A 22,478-nucleotide genomic window follows, 5' to 3' on the forward strand; every position below is an offset into this window, starting at 1 on the left:
TAGCGGCCTCGGCAACGTCCGTCACTCACGCCCTGGCGGTGACGACTTTCGAAAATTAGCCGCGGCGGAACCTCCCGGAACATCCTCATTATTAGCCGTTCACTACATTTCCGTCCTTCTAGTTTCATTTCCAATCCGCCCGGCTCCCTGTACTAGGTGGTGTGTGTGGCGGGGGGAGTTATTTCCAGGTGCTTCCCCGCGGAGGGATAATCTCACGCCAGCAACGGCGGTGTGGCGGAGGGATACAACGCACTCTATATAAAAGCTGCGCGGTGGAGCGGCACTCTCTTTCTGCGGCGGGTGCGAGTGGGGTGGTCTGTTTGTCTGTGTGCTGTACTGCCGCCATCATCATGGGCTTCGGGAACCTCAGATCCGCTGCCGGCCTCCGGCTCCTCAACGACTTCCTGGCCGACAAGAGCTACATCGAGGGGTGAGCGGCGCGGGGGGCAGCGGCGCGAGCCCCGTGCAGCGGCGCGCGACCCTCGGCGGTGGGGGGCGCAGCGAGCCCGCGCGCTCGGCGGTTGCCGGGCGGGCGAACGAACGAACGAACGGCCCCTCCCCCGCTAAACGCTGGGCACTGCTGCGACGCGGGGTGTCTCGAGCCGGCTTGCGTGTGGGGCGTTACTGGCCGCTGGCCCGCGCGGGCTGCGGGCCTGCCCCCACTCCCGAACGGCCGTTGAGCCCGTTGCCCCGTCAGGGTGGAAGCCCGAGGGTAATAACCGCAGAGCCACCTGGCCGCCGTGCCGCTCCCCCGTCCCGGCCTGCGCCGCTGGTGGTTGCGGGATGGACGGGGGAACCTCTGCAGTGTGTGTAGTGTCCTTGTGATCCGGCTGCAGGGAAAGCTGGTCTTCGCTGTGACATTAGCTCGGGTATTGTCTCCAGCGCCAATCCCAGCCACAAGCAAAAGTCCTTAACGCCGGTGTGGGGGTAACTCTCGCTGGCCCGGCCCCTTGGGTGTCCTGCCCCAGGGCAGTGGTACTGTGGACATGGGCGTCTGAGGGCTGGGCAGTGTGGCCATTCTCCTTTGAGCCCGGCTAACCTGTGAGCAGCCATGAGTGTCTTCGGCAGGGAAGACCTAGCCAAGTGACTTGTTAAGCTGTAAGTTATTTCTCACGCAACTTCTGTTATACCTGGTACATTACAAAAATCAGTTCGTTTTCCTATTGGAATGTGTTCTTTTCGATAGGTATGTGCCCTCTCAGGCTGACATTGCCGTTTTTGAAGCACTGTCTACGCCGCCTCCTGCTGACTTGTTCCATGCTGTCCGCTGGTACAACCACATTAAGTCATATGAAAAGCAAAAGGCAAGGTATGCTGAACTTAATGCACCAGACACCAATTTATATTTATAGGAGAGTAATTAAACATCATAAGCTTTGCAGTTTCCATTTGATTTTTTTGAACAAAGTCTGTTGTGTTTCGTTGGGATTGTAGCCAGCAGTTTACCTAGCTTTTCGTCTTAAATTTTGTTTGAGCCTCTTTGCTTTTGAAAAGTGTATGCTTGATAGCTCTGAACAAGGGAGTTCTTTATTTATCTATAGAACTAGTACAATGCAGGCAGGAGTGTAAACCTTCCACACTGTCTTGCTAATGTCAAGAAGCTAATTCTGTCTTCATACCCACTCAGTTGTTGGGATGGCTGCTTAAACTTCAACAAGGCACCATTTGTGGTGATGCTTTTATGTAGACTGTGGTTCTCAACCCACCGGCTGCTTGTGGCCTCATCAGCACACAGTTGTGGCCCACATAAAAACAGTGAGAGCTGCAGATGCATCCCACAGCGGTAAATAGGTTGAGAACCACCGGTGTAGCCCCATAGCTCTAGGAGTTAGAATGACACTGACCTCATGTAGATTATCAGAATAGTAATTTAAAGTTGATACCACCTGGGCTAGATTTGAACCATACCCCAATACAAATTCCATACAATCAAGCCCCTGTAGATTTAAATTTGAAACTTGTATACGTACACAGCTTCTTTTTTTTGCCCAAAGTGTAGCTTGAGATAGGAATACTAATAAACAAAATGATCGACTATATATTGGGAGCCCTTTCATTCAAACAATCGTCCTGAAAGCTTAAACCAAATTAAATAGTGACCTGCAAAGAGGCCTGAAAATAAGGGGGAAATGTGAAAGCAAATCTATTCTTTTCTCTTTTAGTGAATTTAGTGCTCATGAAAGTTGCCGTATTGACAGCCATGGAGACTGAAGTCCTCTAGAAAAGGTACAGCATAGGCAGTGTCAGTGTATGCACCTTCACACTGCCTCACCATTGTGCCTCCACCCTGTTCTGGGGGGAGCCTCCTGTAGACTTGAGTGGTTCAGTCTCCTGACCTTTGGCTTTTTTGATGCTACCACTGATTTATACCACTTGAGGTGGTTTCTCTACTTGGAACTAGACTGAAGTTGTAAACTTACTTCACAAAGCTCACGAAAAATTCTGATATGGTAACTACATCTAACTAGTGCCAGTCTAACCAAATTCAAAGCAGAAGTGAATATAGAAGAGTGTAATCACTAAGGCTAGTATTCTGTCACTGCAGTTCATAAGAAATAGCAGTCTAATAAAAATGCAAATAGTCACAAATAGAAATAAAAGCTTAAAATAACAGACCACACTCTTATGGCTTTGGTAGCCACCATTAGAAAAAAGACAGCACAAAGTAAGTCCTAGTTAAAAGTAAACAAAATGAGGTACTCTACCTTTGAGGAGGCTGTGGAAAACTGTAGGCTGAAGTATATATATTTTCAAGCAGTAGATGGAGCTATTTGACGTGTCTGGGATTCAGAAGTACAGTACTTAGTCCCAAACAGGTTCTGTTGGTTCTTCTGAAATAACATACAAACCTGCTTATGGTTATATGTTAGGTATTAGAAAAGCTAATTCTCAAACAGCTCCATAGCTTTTAGCACTCACTAAAACACCAAAATCACAGAATTAATTACTCTGTGACAAAGCTAGCTTTACTCATCACCATGCCTACTGAGCGGCTGTTAATCCTCCACCAAAAGCAAAGGTTTTCAAGGAAGCATTTGGGTGGAAAGTAGGGAACTTTACTTTGTTAATGAGACACAGTATATTGTTAATTATAACTTGTTTCAACAACCACTAATCTTTCTCTGAGGATATATTCTGTAACATCTCTGCACATTGAAAAGAAAAGCAAAACTTATCAAAGCACCCAGGGGCAACATTCCAGACAAGTGCTTCATTTTGGTTGGCTGCTGCTAAGTGGTATACTGTAGGAAATGCTGTTAGCAAGGACAAAAACAGTATGCCATTTAGCTGCCTATGCACATGGGATTCACTATAATAATTGTCGCAGCTGTGCTGTGAGTGCGCTTTTGGGATTGTTCTGGTGTTTCACTTTTGAAACTCTAGTGTACTTCATTGCTACCACAAGTAATTGTTACTGTAGGTTCACTGATCTTAAAAATGTTAGTATCTGAAATTAGGAGTATATTCATTTTAAACTAATATTATTTTGCCACTTCTTTAGTTTGCCAGGAGTAAAGAAGGCTTTGGGGAAATATGGTCCTGCTGATGTTGAAGACTCCACAGGTGCAACCACAGACAGCAAAGATGATGATGACATTGATCTCTTTGGATCTGATGAGGAGGAGGTACTGAGATATTTTTTCTTAAGAAATAGATTTGTGAATTTGTTTTTTTTTTTGTTTTTAAAAGATCATAATTTGATTGAAATACTCCAGAAATTTATTATCAGAGCCCTGAAATGCATCTGACTTTGCATGATAAACAGGAAAGAACCTGTGAGGAGATAAATAGCTAATGGGGTACTGACAAACATATTACTGTAATAGGTATGAACTCTACTGGAGCAGTAGTAAAAATTAAACTGAGGAAAAGCATTTTACTCATGGAAATTTGCATAGGAAATGAGGGGAAATCTCTTGTAAGCTGTTGACCTGATCTGTAAAGGACTCTGGTCTTCAGAGTGATTTTTTTTACATGGTTTAAACTTCTAAAGTAGAAAGCATTTTTCATATGTCCATTGGATCAACAGGAATGTCCATGGGCAAGACTAAATATAGAGTAAAATTTTCAGTAACCTAAATGACTTAGGCACTTAGAAATCTGTCTCAGATGCTCATGAAAATTTTACCCATAGTCTGCCAAGTGCTCAGTACCATCCATGTATTTAAGCTTTTTTTTCATTCCATTCTCATGCTAGTAATATTTTTGTTCTAAGGATACAGAAACATTTTTAGGTGACAGAAGCAACGAAGGAATCTTACTACAAAATTCTAGTAAACTTTTAATGGGCTTATTAAAGCAACAACTTAAGATCACATTTAAGTTAAATTGTTTTCCTAGTCTGTTGGAGTATTAGAAAAAATGCTTAAATGATAAGTACAGACCCCACTCTTGTGTATTGCAAGCTATGCTCAGCCTTTGTCACATAAAGATGGTAGGAGTTTTGTGAACTTCTAGCAAGTTTGCATGAAGTGCCTATTTTTAACTAACTGGTTACATGATGAATAAAACCAAATCACCATCTTTCGGCTGATCTTGTGATGATTTGTTTTTATCTGACTAAAAGCCAGTCTACTTTTAATAGTGGATAAAGAATGTCTGTCTTTGCCTTGTTGTGAATCTCTTTTTTCTCTTTCAGGAAAGTGAAGAATCAAAGAGACTGAGAGAAGAGCGTCTTGCTCAATATGAATCTAAGAAGTCCAAAAGTATGTCCGGTAGCTTTTTTTTAATAGCCTGTTCTATGCACTTGAGTTGCAATATGCATGGGAGACAGGAAAATCCCTTCCTACCCTCCCAAATTATTAGCTGGAGTAAATATGATTTGCTTCGATCAAGTACATTTGAAATAGTACAGTTTCTCACTGTGTTCTGATAGAGCACTTTTATCACAAGCAGGCTTTAGTCACTGCTTTGAGACTGCTGTGTCAATAATGAGATGTGACTTGAGTTTGGGATTTGCTTCTAAAGATAGAAATGCAGAGGTTAGGTTCTCCATTAATGGCTGGATGTGCATCTACTTTAGACACTATCAGGATAACATAATTGTAGGAAGGAAGATTAGAAATCAACCTTTTATTTTCATATTGCAACCTAATCATTTCAGTGTAGGATTCCACAGTTACTGGTCTGGAACTGTTCTGAAATGTAGCAGTTGCAGTATTCCATCTGTGGGAAATAAACCGTTACACTGTGTCATGCTCCTTTTCAGGTCAGCTGAAAAGGACTTTTTGTGTAACAGACAAGATGACAACTTTGATGCAAATTTGATGACAAATTTGATGCAAATTTCTGAGTAAACTTGGCCTGATGGCACAATGACTTCCTATAACAGAAGTTGGAAGTACATGTGTCTTTTAACATTATGCTAATTTACTGGAAATTTTGTAAAAAAAAAAAAGACAACAAATCTTGATACAAGAGATTTTCTACGTAAGACTGGAAAGAGTAAAGCCTTCTGCATTGACGGATTCATACATTAAAGCATTATTGTTCATCTGTTTTGACTGTTCTTTTGCTGCTGCATTTTGTATAGGTTTGCAAACAGCTTTTATGAAATGCCTTATAGCCTGGGAAATGTCCAAGATATCTTAATTTTAATTTATTCTTGCTTCATAATGCCTTCTCTTTTTTCCCTCACCATCTTTTTGCTTTTTTTAGAACCAACTCTTATTGCCAAATCATCCATCTTACTGGATGTGAAACCCTGGGATGATGAGACGGACATGGCCAAATTGGAGGAGTGTGTCCGAAGCATTCAGGCAGATGGCTTAGTCTGGGGATCTTGTAAGTAGGAGATAAACAAGAATGTGAGAGCAAGGGGATGGTAGTACAGTTGTGTGTGTGTTTAAAAAAACAAAAAAAACATGCTGCATTCAGAGAGATACTTCAAGGCATAACTTCATGGTATGTAGAAAAAATACAGATACTAATACATAGTATGTTATGGACCCATAGTAGCCTTTATATAGATCACTGGTGTCTTAAAAATAGACAACTAGATCACTGTCCAAAATGTAGATTAGTCTAGTTTGATTTGAGAACTTAATAAGTTGTGGATTGCAGTGCTACTATATATTGTCTGCCTTGGTAAATGTAATAGAGCAGGTTTCAGAGTAACAGCCGTGTTAGTCTGTATTTGCAAAAAGAAAAGGAGTACTTGTGGCACCTTAGAGACTAACCAATTTATTTGAGCATGAGCTTTCGTGAGCTACAGCTCACTTCATTGGATGCGTACCGTGGAAACTGCAGCAGACTTTATATACACACAGAGAATATGAAACAATACCTCCTCCCACCCCACTGTCCTGCTGGTAATAGCTTATCTAAAGTGATCATCAGGTTGGGCCATTTCCAACACAAATCCAGGTTATTGCTGGAGACTTGAACTTTAATTTTAGAATAAAACTCTGGCCTTCCTTATAGAGACCTCAAAATTGTTCATGCTGAGTTGTGGGGAGGAGCTTCTCAGTGATGGAGAGGAGTGGGTATGTTTTCTGGTCAGCTTCCTGTTTTCCCCCAGTTCTGCCTCTATGTGGACTTCCTGAGGTTATCTGAAGGTCCTCTGTCAACAGCAAACAAATCTCCCTTGTGATTAAGCAAAAGTAACCTGCATTTGAGTCTGTGTATGTTTAATGGCCATGGGGTTGATTAGGTGATGTGTATATGGAGTATGCTGTTTGTTTCCAGGTGTTTTTATGCAATTCAGTATTTTGAACGGGTCTAATTGGCATTGTGTAATTAGTGCTTAAAGTGATACTCTGCTGAATAGGGTGTTTGGTTAATTGACTCTCTTAATCACCACATATTTCTTTCTTTGACAGCCAAGCTGGTTCCAGTTGGCTATGGTATCAAGAAGCTTCAAATTCAGTGTGTAGTTGAAGATGATAAAGTTGGTACAGATATGTTGGAAGAGAAAATAACAGCCTTTGAAGATTATGTACAATCAATGGATGTAGCTGCTTTCAACAAGATCTAAACCCTGCTACATTTGGAATAAAAGTACTTGAAATTTTATGATCGCTCTGTTGTAGCTTATTCCAAATCACTGAATAATCTAGCTCAATTACAGTTCAAAAAGCTTTTGTTCACCTGTTGAAGTGAACTGCACAGTAAAAATGAAAACTAAATTAAACTGAGATCCTCTACCCCAGGATGGATGGTAGTGGATATCTGTACAGAAATCTGGGTTGGTTCTTGGTACTTCTGTAAGGAGTAAATAATACAGACCATTCTAATGCAGATACCAGTGAGGAAGGGTGGTTAAGGTCAGAAAATCTGATTTCTGTGCCTAGAACTTCTCCTGAAATCTTGTGCAAGTCACTTGTGCCCTGTACCTCAGTTTCCCCATCTGTGAAATGGGAATACTGCTTCTCTACTTCACAGGGGTGTTTTGGCTAAATTTGTTAATATTGTGAGCTTTTTGGGGCAGGGTCTAGGGACATACAATCCAAGATGCAGAAATGCTGTCCAGACTTGGTTTGATAATGGATACCAAATAAGTTGCAATGTGATATGACTGTGTGAAAAGCCAGTGCAGTTTTGAACTGCATATGTAAAATCATGTCATGGAGTTCGGAGGCAAAGCGGGAACACTAGGGGCAGCATATCCCTTTCAGTCTACTTAAGCATTCAATTGAAATACTGGGGGTTTGTGAACCAATTCTTGTGTATAATTAAGGGTTAATAGGGACTCCAGTTACTTTAGATTACCTCATTTTGTTTTATTTATAATCTGTTTGGACAGGAACTACCTGCTTTAATTGAAGTCAAAGCCCACGCCCCTAAGTGGCACAGTGCATTTGCTTTCAGAAGGGAAAAATGTGATATCCCATGAGTACTACACTGAAAAAGCCAAGGATGGTTAAGCTGCACTCATGAGAATTATAACGTCAATCAAGAATTTATACTGCATACTTCTGTTTTCTATATAACACTTGTAGAAGCAGATACACCTTTAGCAGAGTTCAGCTTGCTTGTATCAGGGCTGAACTTGGCCATTATAGATGTGAGGTCCTGGGATGGGGTTTTTTTTGTTTTCCCCAGAATTTATTCTAATTGCTTTCTCAGCCAGGACTATGTAAATCTGCACGTTGCCTGTTTAGGGTTTTCTTCATAAGCCTTCAATTAATGAAATTTATAGTCCCTTTTGTTGTGTTAGGTAATGCGAAGCACTGAGTTGCCTGGAGGCTGAAACAGTGGCACTATAGTGTAATATCATTCATTGCAACTGGGATAGGTTTAATGTGGAAACCTGACATTTTACTTTAAAATCTTAACCACTTCACTTCTACTAGTTCTGTTGGAAACACCGTGCTTACCTGGGGTGGCAGGACTTGTTGCTCTGTTTGTTCAAAAGGCTGTTAAGGTTGCAAATGCTTTGATTTATTTTGTTATCCTCCACAAAGGATGCCCTATGTCCCAACAAATGATTAAATAAAACCATATCACAAGCCTTTCCTCCTTTTCTCCCCTCCCCCAACAAAATCTTTTAATTCCAGTAAGGAAGAATTAGTATAAAAACATGTAATGCTGACTCTTCCCTTGTGTTTTCTTAATGTTCCACCTAGTAGTTCCTGTCATAACTCATTTTTTTAAAGATCCTCACAGGTGCTGTGAAAAATGAGTGAGACTGGGCAAAAATATGATGCTTGGCAGGAGCACTGTTACAAGGTCTACTGTCCCTAGTCATCTATCTGCAATAATCTTGCTTTTATTATCAAAAACACTTCAGCTGCTCAAAAACTTTTACTTAGACCTTTAAACAGTTTTCTTGAAAGTATAGATCCATCCAGTTGGGTGACTTGCAGATTGTAACACTTCGGGAGATATTAATTACACCAGCCAGCTACCTGCAGTGTCAATCTGCACTGTTGGTGGATTGGTGCTGTTTTAATACTCACCCTGCTACTGCAGAAGTACTGAAGATTTTTATGAAATCTCTGAAAATATGGCTGAATTGAGACTTGTGTAAAAGAATGGGTTCTGGGCTTGTTTCTCAGTTGGTATTGGACAGGAGTAAACACGGTCTGTTGAAGCATTAAGGAATAATTGGGGAAGTAATATTCTACAATCCTGCCATAACATATATAGAGCTGGGGAAAGCCAGTTGACCACAGCTTGATTGGTTTTCTGAACTTTTTGAAGTGGTATATTTCTTAGTCACGAATTCCAAAGATGAAGGAAGCTACTTCTCAAAGTAAGTCAATAGCCAATCTTTAATAAATTCCTGGGGCAGATTCTGCCCTCAGTTGGAATAGATGCAAGGTGCTGAGCAACCCCCAATTCTTGTTTAATGATGGGGCTGTGTATTTGAATTCCATTGTAACATCAAAATCTGGATTATTGTGGATTGTTCTACCCCTAAACTGAAATTAGCCCTCTTTGGTTCCACAGAATATTTGCAGCACACGTGACCATTTTGTCTGCCTGAGGGAAGCAGCTGAGAGCACTGCTATCTCCATACACAAGGGGGTGCTGCTACCCCTTCCTTCTCAAACCACCCTAAATTGCTGCTCCTTTTTTCCCCAACCCAGCTTGTTTAATGTTCCAATCTCCCTCAGGGCAAGCTCCCTCATCTTTCTCCAGTGCAAGGTGCCTCGAGTTGAACTGGGCAGTTTTTTGGCCAACACTGTTTTGGGGGGTGGGGGGGGGAGATTCCTATGTTAACCAAACCATTATCAATGTGTCAAATGCACTGATTTGCTCCAGTTGAAAAAAATCCCTCAAACATTTAAACACTGTTCAGTGTAATTTTGATTCTAAATGACTAGAAATTTCCTTCAATTTTATTTTTACACACCTTCAAAAACAAATTTTTTTAAACTTTGATTTGCTGAAAATTTTGAAAAGTACATTTGGGGACGGGGGGAGAAACCTGCTAGTAAACAAAAATCAGTTATTCACACAGGTCTAATCAGGAGCCAGAGGCTCCTGCTGTATTGTTCTGGCCTTGTCTTGGAGAATGAAGATCCTTCTTCCAGCCTAAGGAAGAGAAGAATGTCTGCCCCCAACACACAGCACTCCAGAAGGATCAGTGAAAAGCACAGTAAATTCTGGGTGTAACAGAACCAGGAATAGGGGAAAGAGATATGGGGTCAGGATTACAAAAGTTTAAAAGGTAAAAACTGTTGTGAGCGGTCATAATCCAGTGGTTACTGTACAGCTTCCCTTTATTGAAAAATCAAGTATAATATCAGCAAAAGAAACAGCCACAAACTAATCCAAGTACTAAACCTCAGACTGCTTAGGAATGTCAGAGCAGCTGATCAGATGAGAGGACTGTTCTACTTCTTATCCAGACATCTGTCAATAGTCGTTATCCTTACATCTCAGGCTGGCTTTCCAATCAAACAGCCCTTCTTTCCCTTCTTAGGACAGTTCATCCTGCAGTGGCCAGGATAGCTGCTGAGATGGCTCTACCATCTGCACCGGGCATTTGCTGCTCCTGCTATTTTTCCATAGTCCGTGACTTGAGTAAGCATCTGTCATTTCGATCAGTATACAGACTCCATTAGCATCAATCTCACTGTCCTCAGAGAGCCAGTGTCCTCCTTGGTTTTGTTTAGATATCTTCTGTTCCTCCTGTAGAAGTGGCTCATGCAGTGGTTAATGATACATTTGCCTTGGTGTGAATTAATTACTTGGGCTGGTTGCAGGTTCTTTTTATCCCCATCCAATGGCAGTAACTGGCATTCTTGTGCTTTGACTTCAAATCTGTACCTCTCATAACTATTTCAGGGTTGTCATTAGCTCAAGAAGCTTGCTACATGTTGGTAAAGTCCTTCTGTCCCATGGGTCACTGAATTGCTGTTCCTAATAAGCCATTGTGATAGTCCAACAATACTAAGCATGGATCTCTTGAATATTCCACAGCTTTAAAAAAAAATTAAATTATTTACTGACTTCTTTGCTAAGCCCATAACACCTTGCTGAGGCACTAGTTCTATAATGATTCAGGAAAGAGTGGTACCTAACCAATTAGCAACATCATATTTTGTAGCATTTAGGTGTATTTCTGAGATGGTACTGATCCAGCCTAACACTGATCAGCTCATGAGGCCTCATGAACTCAGACCAAAATGTGGCTGCAGGCAATATTGATCTATTCAATTTGTGCAAATATAGTTCAAAGTGATAGAATATTTTGTGTAAAAGAACATTATGTATGAATCTATATATAGGGCCCCATCTACACTGTAAACTTTACTTGTGTGGACAAGACCACACGGTGTTATAACCATGTTACAGCCCTAATCTTACACGCTGAGGCAAGAATGTATGTATAGTTTTGTACTGGCTGAAAATATACCTGGCTGAAAACAAGCTGGCTGAAAATATACCTTTACTGGGTATACATGAGCTAATAGGAAACTCAGGGCCAAATTCATCCCAGCATTAACTCCCCTAAATTCAATAGGGTTATATCAAGGATGAATTAGTCTATTTAGTGTCTGTGTATATATGGATACATATATAATTCTATAGCAAGCAATAAATAAAATAATTTTATCAAATTCTGCCCTTACTTGGCATCTGAACATAAGAACTGCGATTCTGGGTCAGAAAAAGATCCATCTAGCCCAGTATTCTGTCTTCCGACAGTGGCCAATGTCGGGTGCCCCAGAAGGAATGAACAGAACAAGTAATCATCAAGTGATCCATCCCCTGTTGCCCATTCCCAGCCTCTGGCAAACAGAGGCTAGGGACATTTGCAAATCCTTACCTGTGTGAGCAGACCTTGCTCCAAGGAACATCAAATTCTGTCCTTTCTTACATTCCACTGAAAAATCATGTAAAAATATCGTTTATACATTTTATCCATCATTGGAAAGGCGTAATAATGGACAGTGGGTTTTAGAATGTTAATTATTTTATCTTTTGACTTTACTTGTGAGGGGGGTGGTATAGGGTGGCTAAGTGTCTGGTTTTCAACCACAACGCCCGGTTGAAAAGGGATCCTGGCAGCTCCGGTCAGCAGTGCTGACCAGGCCATTAAAAGTCCAGTCAGTGGCACAGCCGATGGGGCTAAGGCAGGCTCCGTGCCTGCCATGGCGCCGCACAACTCCCAGAATCAAAGGCATGTCCCCATTGCACCCCAGCCGGAGCCCTTGCCCCCTCCTACACCCCAAACCCGAGTCAGCCCGGTGAAAATGAGTGAGTGAGAGAGGGTGGGGAGAGCGAGTGGAGGGGAGGGGAAATGGAGTGAGCAGGGGCAGGGTCTCAGAGAAGGGATGGCGCAGTGGGCAGGGTGGGGCAAGGTTGTTCGGTTTTATGTGAGTAGAAAGTTGGCAACCCTAGTGTGATAGTAGAGGGAGGCAGGGGTCATCCAATCTCTACTATAATTAGAAACAAATATTATTTCTTTATGTTTCCAGGAGAGGGGAAAAAATTTAAAACATCCCCTCTTCGCTGTAAGACATCAAAAACATGGACAACCAGGAAATGAAACTGACTAGAAAGCCACAATGTCAGACCAGGTTGCTTTTTGTTGTAATAATCTACAGCACTTGTTCAACCGTTTCCATATTTGGGACCCCTTTCCTACTCAGACTGGGCCTCCTCCCCCTTCCAGCTACCTGGGATCTAACCAGGAGTTCCCCTTATTTAGCACTATTGGAAGCATGGTGTGATCATGACCCCCAACAGCTGCGAGTGAGCTCCAGGCTGAGAACTCCTGGATCTAAGGTGTAATGTAATTCAACAGAGGAATATTTTTGTTATATATGATTATGTTGAGAAGGTGTCACTTTAAACACCTCTTCTGGAATTTACACAACAGGATTAATAGTGGGAATGTTCCTCTATCTGATCCAAATCCCATTGATTGCAGTAGGCTTTATCTCAGGCCCTTTATGCATCTAACTAGCATCCTATCCAAATTCTGCATCCTTTAAAAAAAAAAAAAAAAAATTCAGCTAAAATGGGGTGCAGCATTAAATTGATTGCAATCAACCCCCTGTTCTTTTTCATAGCTAAGATACACATCTGTTTGATTGTGAATCTAGTGCTGGTTATATGCAATGAGGGAGATTTTTAGGAGCTGGTCACTGTGTGGTTTCACAATACTGCACACCCAGATGGCTGTTGTCAGAGTTTCGCAGTTGTTCACTGACTGTTGCAGACCGGCTGACCTCCCAGACTGCAAGTTTTAGTGCCTCAGAAACTGTCGCCCTGACACGGGTTTGGAACTTCTTGCTAATCAGAACATAGAGGATTGGATTGAGGCAGCTGTTGATGAAAGCCAGGCCAGTAGAGAGGGGAATGCCACTGAGAAGCAAGTCATGGAAGCGTTCATTATGGTGAGCAGATAGTTCCAGAACGGTAAATATGTGATAGGGGGTCCAGCAAACAAAAAAAGCTACAACTACCGCAAGGATGGTCCAGAAAAGCCTGCTGGAGGTCAGCATGGTTCTCTTCTTCACCTTCAGAACCAGAAATGAGTAACAAAGGACCATGGTCACTAGGGGAAAGAGATAGCCACAAACAAGCCTCACCCAAATGAAAATATTATGCCTCATCAGAATGAGTTCTTTGTCATGCGGATGGAAGTTGTTATAGCAAATGGTGGAGTTGTGAACTGTAATTGTGTCTCTGAAGTGTAAGGCAGGGGCACCAATAATAGCAGCTGAGATCCAAATAATCACACTCAGAATGAGGGTGTTCCTTAGGGTCCGATATTTGTTGGAAAAGACTGGGTGCACCAGGCGGATATAGCGGTCAAGACTGATGACAGTCAGGAAGAAGACACTGGCAAACATATTCAGTAAGGCAATGAAGGAGTTAGTCTTGCAGAGCCATTTCCCAAAGGGCCAATGGAAGCCCATGGCCACATACGTAATGTAGAGAGGCAGGAAAAGAACAAAGATGAAGTCTGCAATAGCCAGGTTGAGGAACCAGAGAGTACTGACTGATTTATCCCATTTAAATCCCATAAACCAGATGACTATGGCATTTCCTGGCACCCCCAGGAGAAATGCCATGCTGCATAAGGAAAGAGAGATGATGTGTGCAATACTGAGGTAGGACTGGGGTGGTTCATCTTCCTCGTACTCATAGAAATAGGAGTAGTTGTCAAAATCTTCACTCAGCATCATTTCAGGAAACCCCATAGTGTATGGCTACTTTCTGTGGAGAAAAGGAAATGGAAAACTTAAAGGGAAACGTTCAGGTCAAATCATGACTTTATAAAAAAAAAAAAAAAAAAAAAAAAAAGCTTTAACTCTAATACTAATACCACCATCATTTCATTCAAGGTCTTGGACATCAGAAATAAATGTGAATTTCACTGCTTCAAGCGTATCACTTTTTGGCTGTCCAATGCTAGCACAATGCTTTACCCTTTGAGTTGCAGAAACTGCAGGGGAGCATTCACATCTGGACAAAGAAACTATTTACAATCACACTTACAAAAGCCTCATGAAGATGTCTTTGTGACACGTTTATATGTCATTTTTCTAATAGTCTTAGTCTTGCAAAAACCCATAAACAAAACAACCCTATATTTAGAAACTAAATTATCTGGCACAGTCCCTTAAAAAAACAACAACAAAAAGCCAAGACTAAAATGAGTGCATTTTGTATGTCCCTGTAAGTTTGGACCTGCTCCTGTTCCTGTTGAAGTCATTGGGAATTTTGACCTGTATGGGAAATGGGTTGAGCTCTGTGGGCCAGATCCTCAGACAGTGCAAACCCACCTATGTCAATAGTTATACTGATTTACACTGGATGAGGTTGCAGCCCTTTGTTTCCAGGATCATCGTTCGGAGTCATTCACTGTGATGTGTTGCTTTGTACTGTTTAAATAGAAATGAAAGTAAACACCAAAGCTGATTATATTAAAATTTAAATTACTATTTAATATACAGGGGCAGGACTGTCTTCTGGCTAGAGCACAGGCCTGGGAGTCAGTTCCTCACTTTGCCACTGACTTCCTGTATGATCATGGAAACGTGGGGCTGGAAGGGACCTTGAGAGATCATCAATTCCAGCCCCCTGCACTGAGGCAGGACCAAGTAAACCTAGATCATCCACAACAGAGGTTTGTCCAGCCTGTTATTAAAAATCTCCAGTGATGGGGATTCCACAACCTCCCTTAAAAGCTTATTCCAGTGTTAAAGTACCTTTATAGTTAGAAATATTTTCCTAATATATAAACTAAATCTCCCTTGTTTCTGATTAAACTGATTACTTCTCCATGACTATCTAAAATAGACAATTTATCACAGTCCTCTTTATCACAGCCCTTAACATATCTGAAGATTGATCAGGTCTGCCCTTCTCAAAAAGATACATGCTCAGTTTATTTAACCTTTCCTCCTAGGTCAGGTTTTCTGACCTTTTTATCATTTTTGATATTGGCCAAATTGCTTAATCTCTCTGCATCTGTTTTCCCACGTGCAAAATGGGGTGTTAAGCAGGTGAACTCAATACTGTTGGGAGATACTCCGATGGAAGACATTATAGAAGTGCAAAGTATTATTCTTTCTTTTTGAGTTTGGGATGTTACAGCTTCTGTCTTCCAGTCCTGTTTGAAATAGGTTTTATTGGACGCCTGTGGCAGAAATCAGAGAAGAGCCAGACGTCTGTGTAGGCGAAAGGGTGCAATTAAAATGCTAGGGAGCCAAGTTTCTTGGGGTTTTTTGTTTTGTTTTGTTTTAAATTGCTAAAAATATGATCTGGAATATCAAGGTCATAGTCCGGCGATTTAAAGTTCAGGGGTTTATTCCACTCTGACACACACATTTTTACAATGAGGAATGCTGAGGCTCAGAAAAGTTAAACACTCCAGACTTCTTAGGGCCAGATTTGAACACCCGTGCTCTTCTTGAGTAACATTTTGCTCCATGAGGAGTCCCACTGACTTCAATAGCTCTGCTCATAGAGTGAGGCAACATGCAGAAGGCTATCAGAATCTGGTCCTTATTAAAGAGTTTATTGTACAAAGACAAAAAAACAAAATTAACAGTGGGCTAGGTCCTCAGTTGGTGTAAATCAACTTCGTTCCAGTGACGCCTCTGCAGCTGTAAGGGTGACACTTGCTGGGGGTCTGGCCCAATTTTGTTTTCTTTCCAAAAAGGGGCACTTTTCTCTTGGTTTGCTGAAACAGGAAATTACTTATATCCCAACTTCATCAAAGGTGGATTCTCGTTATAAGGGATCAATCAGATACCTTATAATGGGCAAAAAGGAGGGGTTTTTTACTGCGTCATTAAACTAAAGCCATATATGTTGCTGAATTTTCCTTGGCAACCAGTGAAGTGTTCCAATTCAATTACTTTAAGAAAAGTGCTAGTAAAGCATTTCTTGATTGAAGTGGTGGACTCCAGATTTACACAGGTGTAAATGAGATCTGCATCTGGCCTTGAGTTCTTATCTGTGTCTTGTACATTCTGGAGCATGTTGCCAGCGTTTCACATGAAATTACCACATAGGTGCCAGATGGGGCATACATCTATTCCAGGAATGAAAACAATTTGTTTGGCCGATAGTAATGAAACCAGTTATTAAGAAAAAAAAGTCACAACAAAAGGCATCATGGACCAAACATCTTTGGCTGGCTAGCAGCTGTAGCTTTAATATTCTGACAACATAAATGGTTTCTTTTCTGCCACAAAGGAACAAAGCAGTTGATGCAGCTCATCCTAAAGAGGGTTTATTATAGAGCTATGCACAAAAAGCCCTTGAGCTGCTTGGCTTGTAAATGCCCTAGCTAGACCCCTTAAAATGACTTGTGGTATGAAGCAAGTATATACACTGTATTTCTTTGCAGACTCTTTAGAACCCTTAGCATACATGACTAGGGGTGACCCCCTCACAGATGGGAAGCCCCTCTCTGTGGAACACAGATGGTCTTGTGGCTTAAGGTACTGACTGCAATTCAAGAGAGCAGAGTTCAGTTTTTGGTTCTGCCAGAGACTTCCTGGGCAATGTTAAGCAAGTCATTTAATTTCTCTGCACTTCAGTACCCCTGTCCCTTCACTTCCCTACCTCACAAGGTGTTGCGAGGACAAATGTGTTACAGTTTGGGTAGCATGCAGGTACTATGATATTAGGGACCTATAATTACCTAGATAGCATGCCACTGAATCTGGCCCTGTTTAGCTGACAGGATAGCCTCTACAGGAATTATAACTCTTTCCTTGCCCATTTTGACATTTTAAAGTTTTTCGGCCATTTCTCAAACAATGAAGAAAATGCGACCAGCTCTGCACTCTCTCTCTAAGCACTGAAGCATGTGCATAAGTCTAATCCTATTCAGCAAATCACTTAAACAAGTGTTTATTTTTAAGCTTGTGCTTAAATCCCATTGGCTTCAAGTACTTTACTGAACAGGGATGGATTTATGCACGTTTAACTTTAAGCAGATGCTTAACTCCTTTGCTGAACTGAGACCTAAGGGACAAGCTTTAGAAATTAATGGACTTACATTAGAGTAAAAATGGACTAACACAGGGGTGAATCAGGCCCACAAGTTTCATTCGATAAAATACAAATATGTTGGTCTCTGGTGAGCACTTGATTTTGGGCTAAGACTAAGCATGGAAAGTTTCAGGCCAGAAGTTAGAAGAATGTGAAAAAAAACAGGAAATATTTCATCATTTTAGTTATAGTGATAGTTACCAGAATAATGGCTATACAGTAAAGAAAGGATATTCCTCAGCAGAAAGTAATGTCCAACAGGAAAGATAAGGAAAATATGACATGTGCACTCATCAAAGAGGGATCTGAGAAATTAACCCTGTGCAGATGGAGGAGAGGAAGGGTGACTAAAGCTTCCCCAAAGAACAACAGAAAGCGCTATAACTAGAAATGATTCCTCAGCAGCAAATGCTTGGCAGGTTAAAAAACCTCACACACAGTTTCTCAACTTCCCTCTGTTGAGACAGCTTCTGGACTTAAAATCAGACCATGATTTTCTGGGAAAGAGTCTAAAAAGGAAGGGTAGGAAAAACAATAAAAAGAGCCTAGCAAAATAAAACAAAGGGAAATGGATAGTAAAAGGAGTTTTAGAGGGAGAAAGGTTTAACAGCGTAAGGGATGCTTAGAAATATTACATTCATTTTGTGAGACCAGCTAAACTACTGATGGACAGCAGAGATGACTATAGCAGTCTTGTTTTGGCTGATTTGTGATCAATGAAGTTGCATTAGTGAAGCTCTGATCAAAAGAGACCAGGTTCTGCTCTCAGTTACACCTACAGCTGAGTTCAGCTGTACTGCATGGGTGTAACTGAGAGCAGCCTATGTGTGGCCTACTGGATGCAGTAAGAATGAGTTTATTGGTATTATTTTCCTGAGGACTAGTTCTGGGAGGGAGTTAAGACTCAGCATGCAGATTTGGAGCCCAGTTCCAGATTTTTTTAATTCCATTAATGTTTGCCTGATAAAGGAGAGCAGGAAAAGGCTCTTGAGATATTTTGCTCATTGAACTACATCTTGCACGGCTCTTTGTCTTCAAAGGGACTACTCACTTGAGTAAAGTTATGCACATACATAAGTGTTTACAGGATCAGGTCTTTAATGTGTACATGGATGAAAAAGTATAAAATAAGCAGAAGACTGTTATATATTGACATATGCACTATAAGGTGGGTAGAAAGTTGGCTAGATTGTCAGGCTCAACGGGTAGTGATCAATGGCTCCATGTCTAGTTGGCAGCCGGTGTCAAGTGGAGTGCCCCAGGGGTCGGTCGTGGGGCCAGTTCTGTTCAATATCTTCATAAATGATCTGGAGGATGGTGTGGATTGCACTCTCAGCAAATTTGCGCATGATACTAAACTGGGAGGAGTGCTAGATACGCTGGAGGGCAGGGATAGGATACAGAGGGACCTAGACAAATTGGAGGATTGGGCCAAAAGAAATCTGATGAGGTTCAATAAGGATAAGTGCAGGGTCCTGCACTTAGGACGGAAGAACCCAATGCACAGCTACAGACTAGGGACCGAATGGCTAGGCAGCAGTTCTGCGGAAAAGAACCTAGGGGTGACAGTGGACGAGAAGCTGGATATGAGTCAGCAGTGTGCCCTTGTTGCCAAGAAGGCCAATGGCATTTTGGGATGTATAAGTAGGGGCATAGCGAGCAGATCGAGGGACGTGATCGTCCCCCTCTATTCGACATTGGTGAGGCCTCATCTGGAGTACTGTGTCCAGTTTTGGGCCCCACACTACAAGAAGGATGTGGATAAATTGGAGAGAGTCCAGTGAAGGGCAACAAAAATGATTAGGGGTCTGGAACACATGACTTATGAGGAGAGGCTGAGGGAACTGGGATTGTTTAGTCTGCAGAAGAGAAGAATGAGGGGGGATTTGATAGCTGCTTTCAACTACCTGAGAGGTGGTTCCAGAGAGGATGGTTCTAGACTATTCTCAGTGGTAGAAGAGGACAGGACAAGGAGTAATGGTCTCAAGTTGCAGTGGGGGAGGTTTAGGTTGGATATTAGGAAAAACTTTTTCACTAGGAGGGTGGTGAAACACTGGAATGCGTTACCTAGGGAGGTGGTAGAATCTCCTTCCTTAGAAGTTTTTAAGGTCAGGCTTGACAAAGCCCTGGCTGGGATGATTTAACTGGGGATTGGTCCTGCTTTGAGCAGGGGGTTAGACTAGATGACCTCCTGAGGTCCCTTCCAACGCTGATATTCTATGGTTCTATGATTCTATATTCATGTTATAAAGTATATAAAGAAGAGCTACCCCATTTCATCTAGTGAGAGTGATAACTTCTGCCCTTTCTAGTTTACTCAGCCTGTGGGAATTTTATTTATGTGTGTTATTCTGGTCAATATATGTTTTGAAAAAAAATGTAAGTGAGCCACATTTATGTAATTAAATTCTACATCCCCCTGGGGTGTGGAATCTGTACAAATACCAGTACCACCCAGCTGAGTCATTTTTCAAAAAAATTGTATCATCTGCAAGAAGAACATTATAAACATGAGCAGTACCCTTAACAGCTGGAATAAGAGTAAGTTTGAGCCAACAAGAGAACATTTTTAAAAAATCCCGAGATGACCCTTTATGTTTATTTTGAATGCCCTTACCTGCATCACAAATAATACCTTAGATTAAACTAAAATAATTTTTAAAAAGTGAAAAGTAAAATTTTACCATCTATTGCTGGTAACATTCTGCATTTCAACTGCCAAACAGTTCACTTTCTGGTTCTCAAGTTACCAGCACAAAGGAGCAATATTTGAGTTGCAAATGCCCCACAGAAATGTTTGAATCCAAACAACTTCTTTAAAATTGAAGCTAAAAATAATACTGAAAGAGCATTTTAATATGAGGTTTTGTAAAGCCTCTTAAAACTCCCAAATCTTAATTTGGAAACTAAATTACCTGACAATGTCTATTCTATGTTTAGATCTTCAGAGATGCTGCCTAACAGGAGAAAAGACATTTATCAAATATCTATGTATTTCTAGTGTGAACAAAAACACATCAAATAAAAGACCCCTCTAGCAAAAGGGCCTATCTTTGTGATGTGCAGTATTGTAAAGGTGGTTTGAGGAATTATAATTCCGATGTTATGCTTTGCCCAAGTACTTGATCTCTAACTCCTTTCCTTACCCCACTCTTCCAGAGGCAAAAGGTTTTTACAAGCCTGGGGTCCCTACCCAGCAAACACACGTGAGCTGTCTCACAAAAGGCATGTGCATTAAGAGTTTGCAGAGTTAGAGCCTTGTTGTTGTTTTATAAGGAGGAGAGTTGTGAGAAAATATACATAATGTTCATCTGCTAATAGACAAACAAGGGTAGAAGAAAAAAAGCAGGATTGTGGGTTGCCATTGCTGCATGTGGACAGTCCTTGATTGGACCATCAAGAGTTGATGTAAACAGCTGCACAGAGGAAGCCATTTACAATGTGTGACAAGACTACTGGTCATACAAAACCTAGGACCATCTACTGGCACCTTAACTATTTACATATACAGATCTAGAGTGCTCCTCTAACATGTGTCCTGTCTCCCTGTGGGGGCCCCCAAACAGAGCCAAGGGAAGCATCAAGAGCTAGACAGAGGCCGTGAAAATGGATAGGTCTATGAGAGAACTTATTTACAAACAGAGGTTCAATAAATATTGCAGGTCGCTGGACAGCAATTGCTGTTAGGGCTTCCTAGTCTGTGAATGGTCTGTTGCCAGAGTGGGGTGAGGGTGGGATTTGAACACATTCAAATATGCAGGCTCACTCCCTGCTGGGTTTTGGGTTGCACAGAGCAGCAGGAGAGAGGAAAATATTTCTCAATAAACTGGAAAATGTGGTAGAAGATTGGCTGATAGTACTCAGGGACGGGTAAAAGTTACAAAATTGCTTTTAATGCATTAAAACTGACCATGTTTTAAAGATGATTTTGTCTGTCAAGAGGTTTTTCAAACAGTAAACAATTCCTTTCTGCAAAGGGTAGGCAGAACACTTGCTCCCTTTGTTGTCCATTCATACTTTCTGAGGTCACAAGCCCCTCCACAAACTGAGTCCTTTTAATTTGGTTGCCCAACTAACTTTAGATATAGGTGCCTAACTTTAAGCAATCAACAAACATATGAAGAGAAAGTCCCTGTCCTGAAAAGCTACAACCTGATTAATCAAGACCGACAAGGGAAGCATAACCCAGGGTTGTGAGTTCAATCCTTGAGGGGGCCATTTAGGGATCTGGAGCAAAAATTGGGGATTGGTCCTGCTTCAAGCAGGGGGTTGGACTAGATGACCTCCTGAGGTCCCTTCCAACCCTAACCTTCTATGAATCTATGAATCTAAGTGTGAAAATGTTTAGCCTGTGTGTCTAAGTTTCCCTGTCTGTAAAAAAGAAAATAATAATTAAGCTACCTCAGAGGAGCATTGTGAGCTTGGATTCATTAATGCTTGTGCCTTGAGATCCTTGGATGGAAAGAGCTAAAGAAATGCGAAGTATTAATAAATGTTTCTAGTACCCAAGAGATTTTACCATGTGCCATAGGCAGCGCTTTTTCTACACCTCTCCTCAGCTGATTCCAAGGCCAGATTCTCAACTGTTGTGTAAATCAGCAATGGCATAGCTCCAGTGACTCAGTGTCTGGAGTTACATTGCTCTGTTACTTGTATAGTGTTACCCCCACTGAGCTTCAATTATGTAGATAACCCATTTTTTACATTTATTCATAGATTCCAAGGACAAAGGACCTTTGTGATCATCTAATCGGACCTCTTGTGTAGCACAGGCCACAGAGCTTCCCCAAAACCTTAAAGTGTATCTTTTAGAAAAACATCCAATCTTGATTTAAAAATTGTCAGTGATGGAGAATGCGCCATGACCATTGGTAAATTGCTCCAATGGTTAATTACTCTCACCATTCAAAATTTCCAGTCTGAATTTGTCTAGCTTGAACTTCCAGCCATTGGATTGTGTTGTACAGAAGATCTCATTATTAAAAATTTGTTTGCCATGTAGGCACTTATAGACTGTACTCAAGTCACCCCTTAACTTTCTCTTTGTTAAACTAAACAGA

General features: G+C 41.4%; 2 protein-coding genes and 2 non-coding genes across 18 annotated transcripts in view; 3 read left to right on the plus strand and 1 right to left on the minus strand.

The window, feature by feature from the left end:
* The first annotated feature begins 269 nt into the window (after positions 1 to 269).
* EEF1B2 (eukaryotic translation elongation factor 1 beta 2) lies at positions 270 to 7,014 on the plus strand. Its single transcript, XM_073306614.1, has 6 exons — positions 270 to 430; positions 1,187 to 1,309; positions 3,503 to 3,626; positions 4,640 to 4,706; positions 5,659 to 5,784; positions 6,822 to 7,014. The coding sequence occupies exons 1-6, from the start codon at positions 351 to 353 to the stop codon at positions 6,974 to 6,976; spliced, it is 675 nt and encodes a 224-aa protein (XP_073162715.1). The 5' UTR covers positions 270 to 350; the 3' UTR covers positions 6,977 to 7,014.
* On the plus strand, positions 4,491 to 4,571 carry LOC140896008 (small nucleolar RNA SNORD51). Its single transcript, XR_012154422.1, has one exon. It is a non-coding gene; the product is annotated as a small nucleolar RNA SNORD51 (small nucleolar RNA).
* On the plus strand, positions 5,112 to 5,245 carry LOC140896009 (small nucleolar RNA SNORA41). Its single transcript, XR_012154423.1, has one exon. It is a non-coding gene; the product is annotated as a small nucleolar RNA SNORA41 (small nucleolar RNA).
* Positions 7,015 to 8,024: 1,010 nt separating the features above from the next.
* The window catches only part of CMKLR2 (chemerin chemokine-like receptor 2), a 48,632-nt gene continuing 34,178 nt past the window's right edge, over positions 8,025 to 22,478 (minus strand). For 10 of the 15 annotated variants that reach the window (XM_073306606.1, XM_073306602.1, XM_073306599.1 and 7 more), the window contains 2 exons: positions 14,694 to 14,792; positions 8,025 to 14,124 (listed from right to left, as the gene is read on the minus strand). In XM_073306606.1, coding sequence (XP_073162707.1) covers positions 13,044 to 14,108 — 1,065 coding nt within the window. In that variant the 5' untranslated portion in view covers positions 14,109 to 14,124; positions 14,694 to 14,792 and the 3' untranslated portion in view covers positions 8,025 to 13,043. The remainder of the gene's footprint in view (positions 14,125 to 14,693; positions 14,793 to 22,478) is intronic. The other 5 variants (XM_073306594.1, XM_073306609.1, XM_073306610.1 and 2 more) reach the window with 1 other exon arrangement.

The sequence above is a fragment of the Lepidochelys kempii genome, chromosome 11, assembly GCF_965140285.1.
Source record: "Lepidochelys kempii isolate rLepKem1 chromosome 11, rLepKem1.hap1, whole genome shotgun sequence".
Taxonomy (NCBI): Eukaryota; Metazoa; Chordata; order Testudines; family Cheloniidae; genus Lepidochelys; species Lepidochelys kempii.

Coding starts and splice junctions, on each gene's coding strand:
- EEF1B2 (XM_073306614.1), top strand. CDS start 351: ATGGGCTTCGGGAACCTCAGATCCGCTGCCGGCCTCCGGCTCCTCAAC. Junction 3,627..4,639: donor TTGGATCTGATGAGGAGGAG/GTACTGAGATAT, acceptor TTTCTCTTTCAG/GAAAGTGAAGAATCAAAGAG. Junction 4,707..5,658: donor TGAATCTAAGAAGTCCAAAA/GTATGTCCGGTA, acceptor TGCTTTTTTTAG/AACCAACTCTTATTGCCAAA.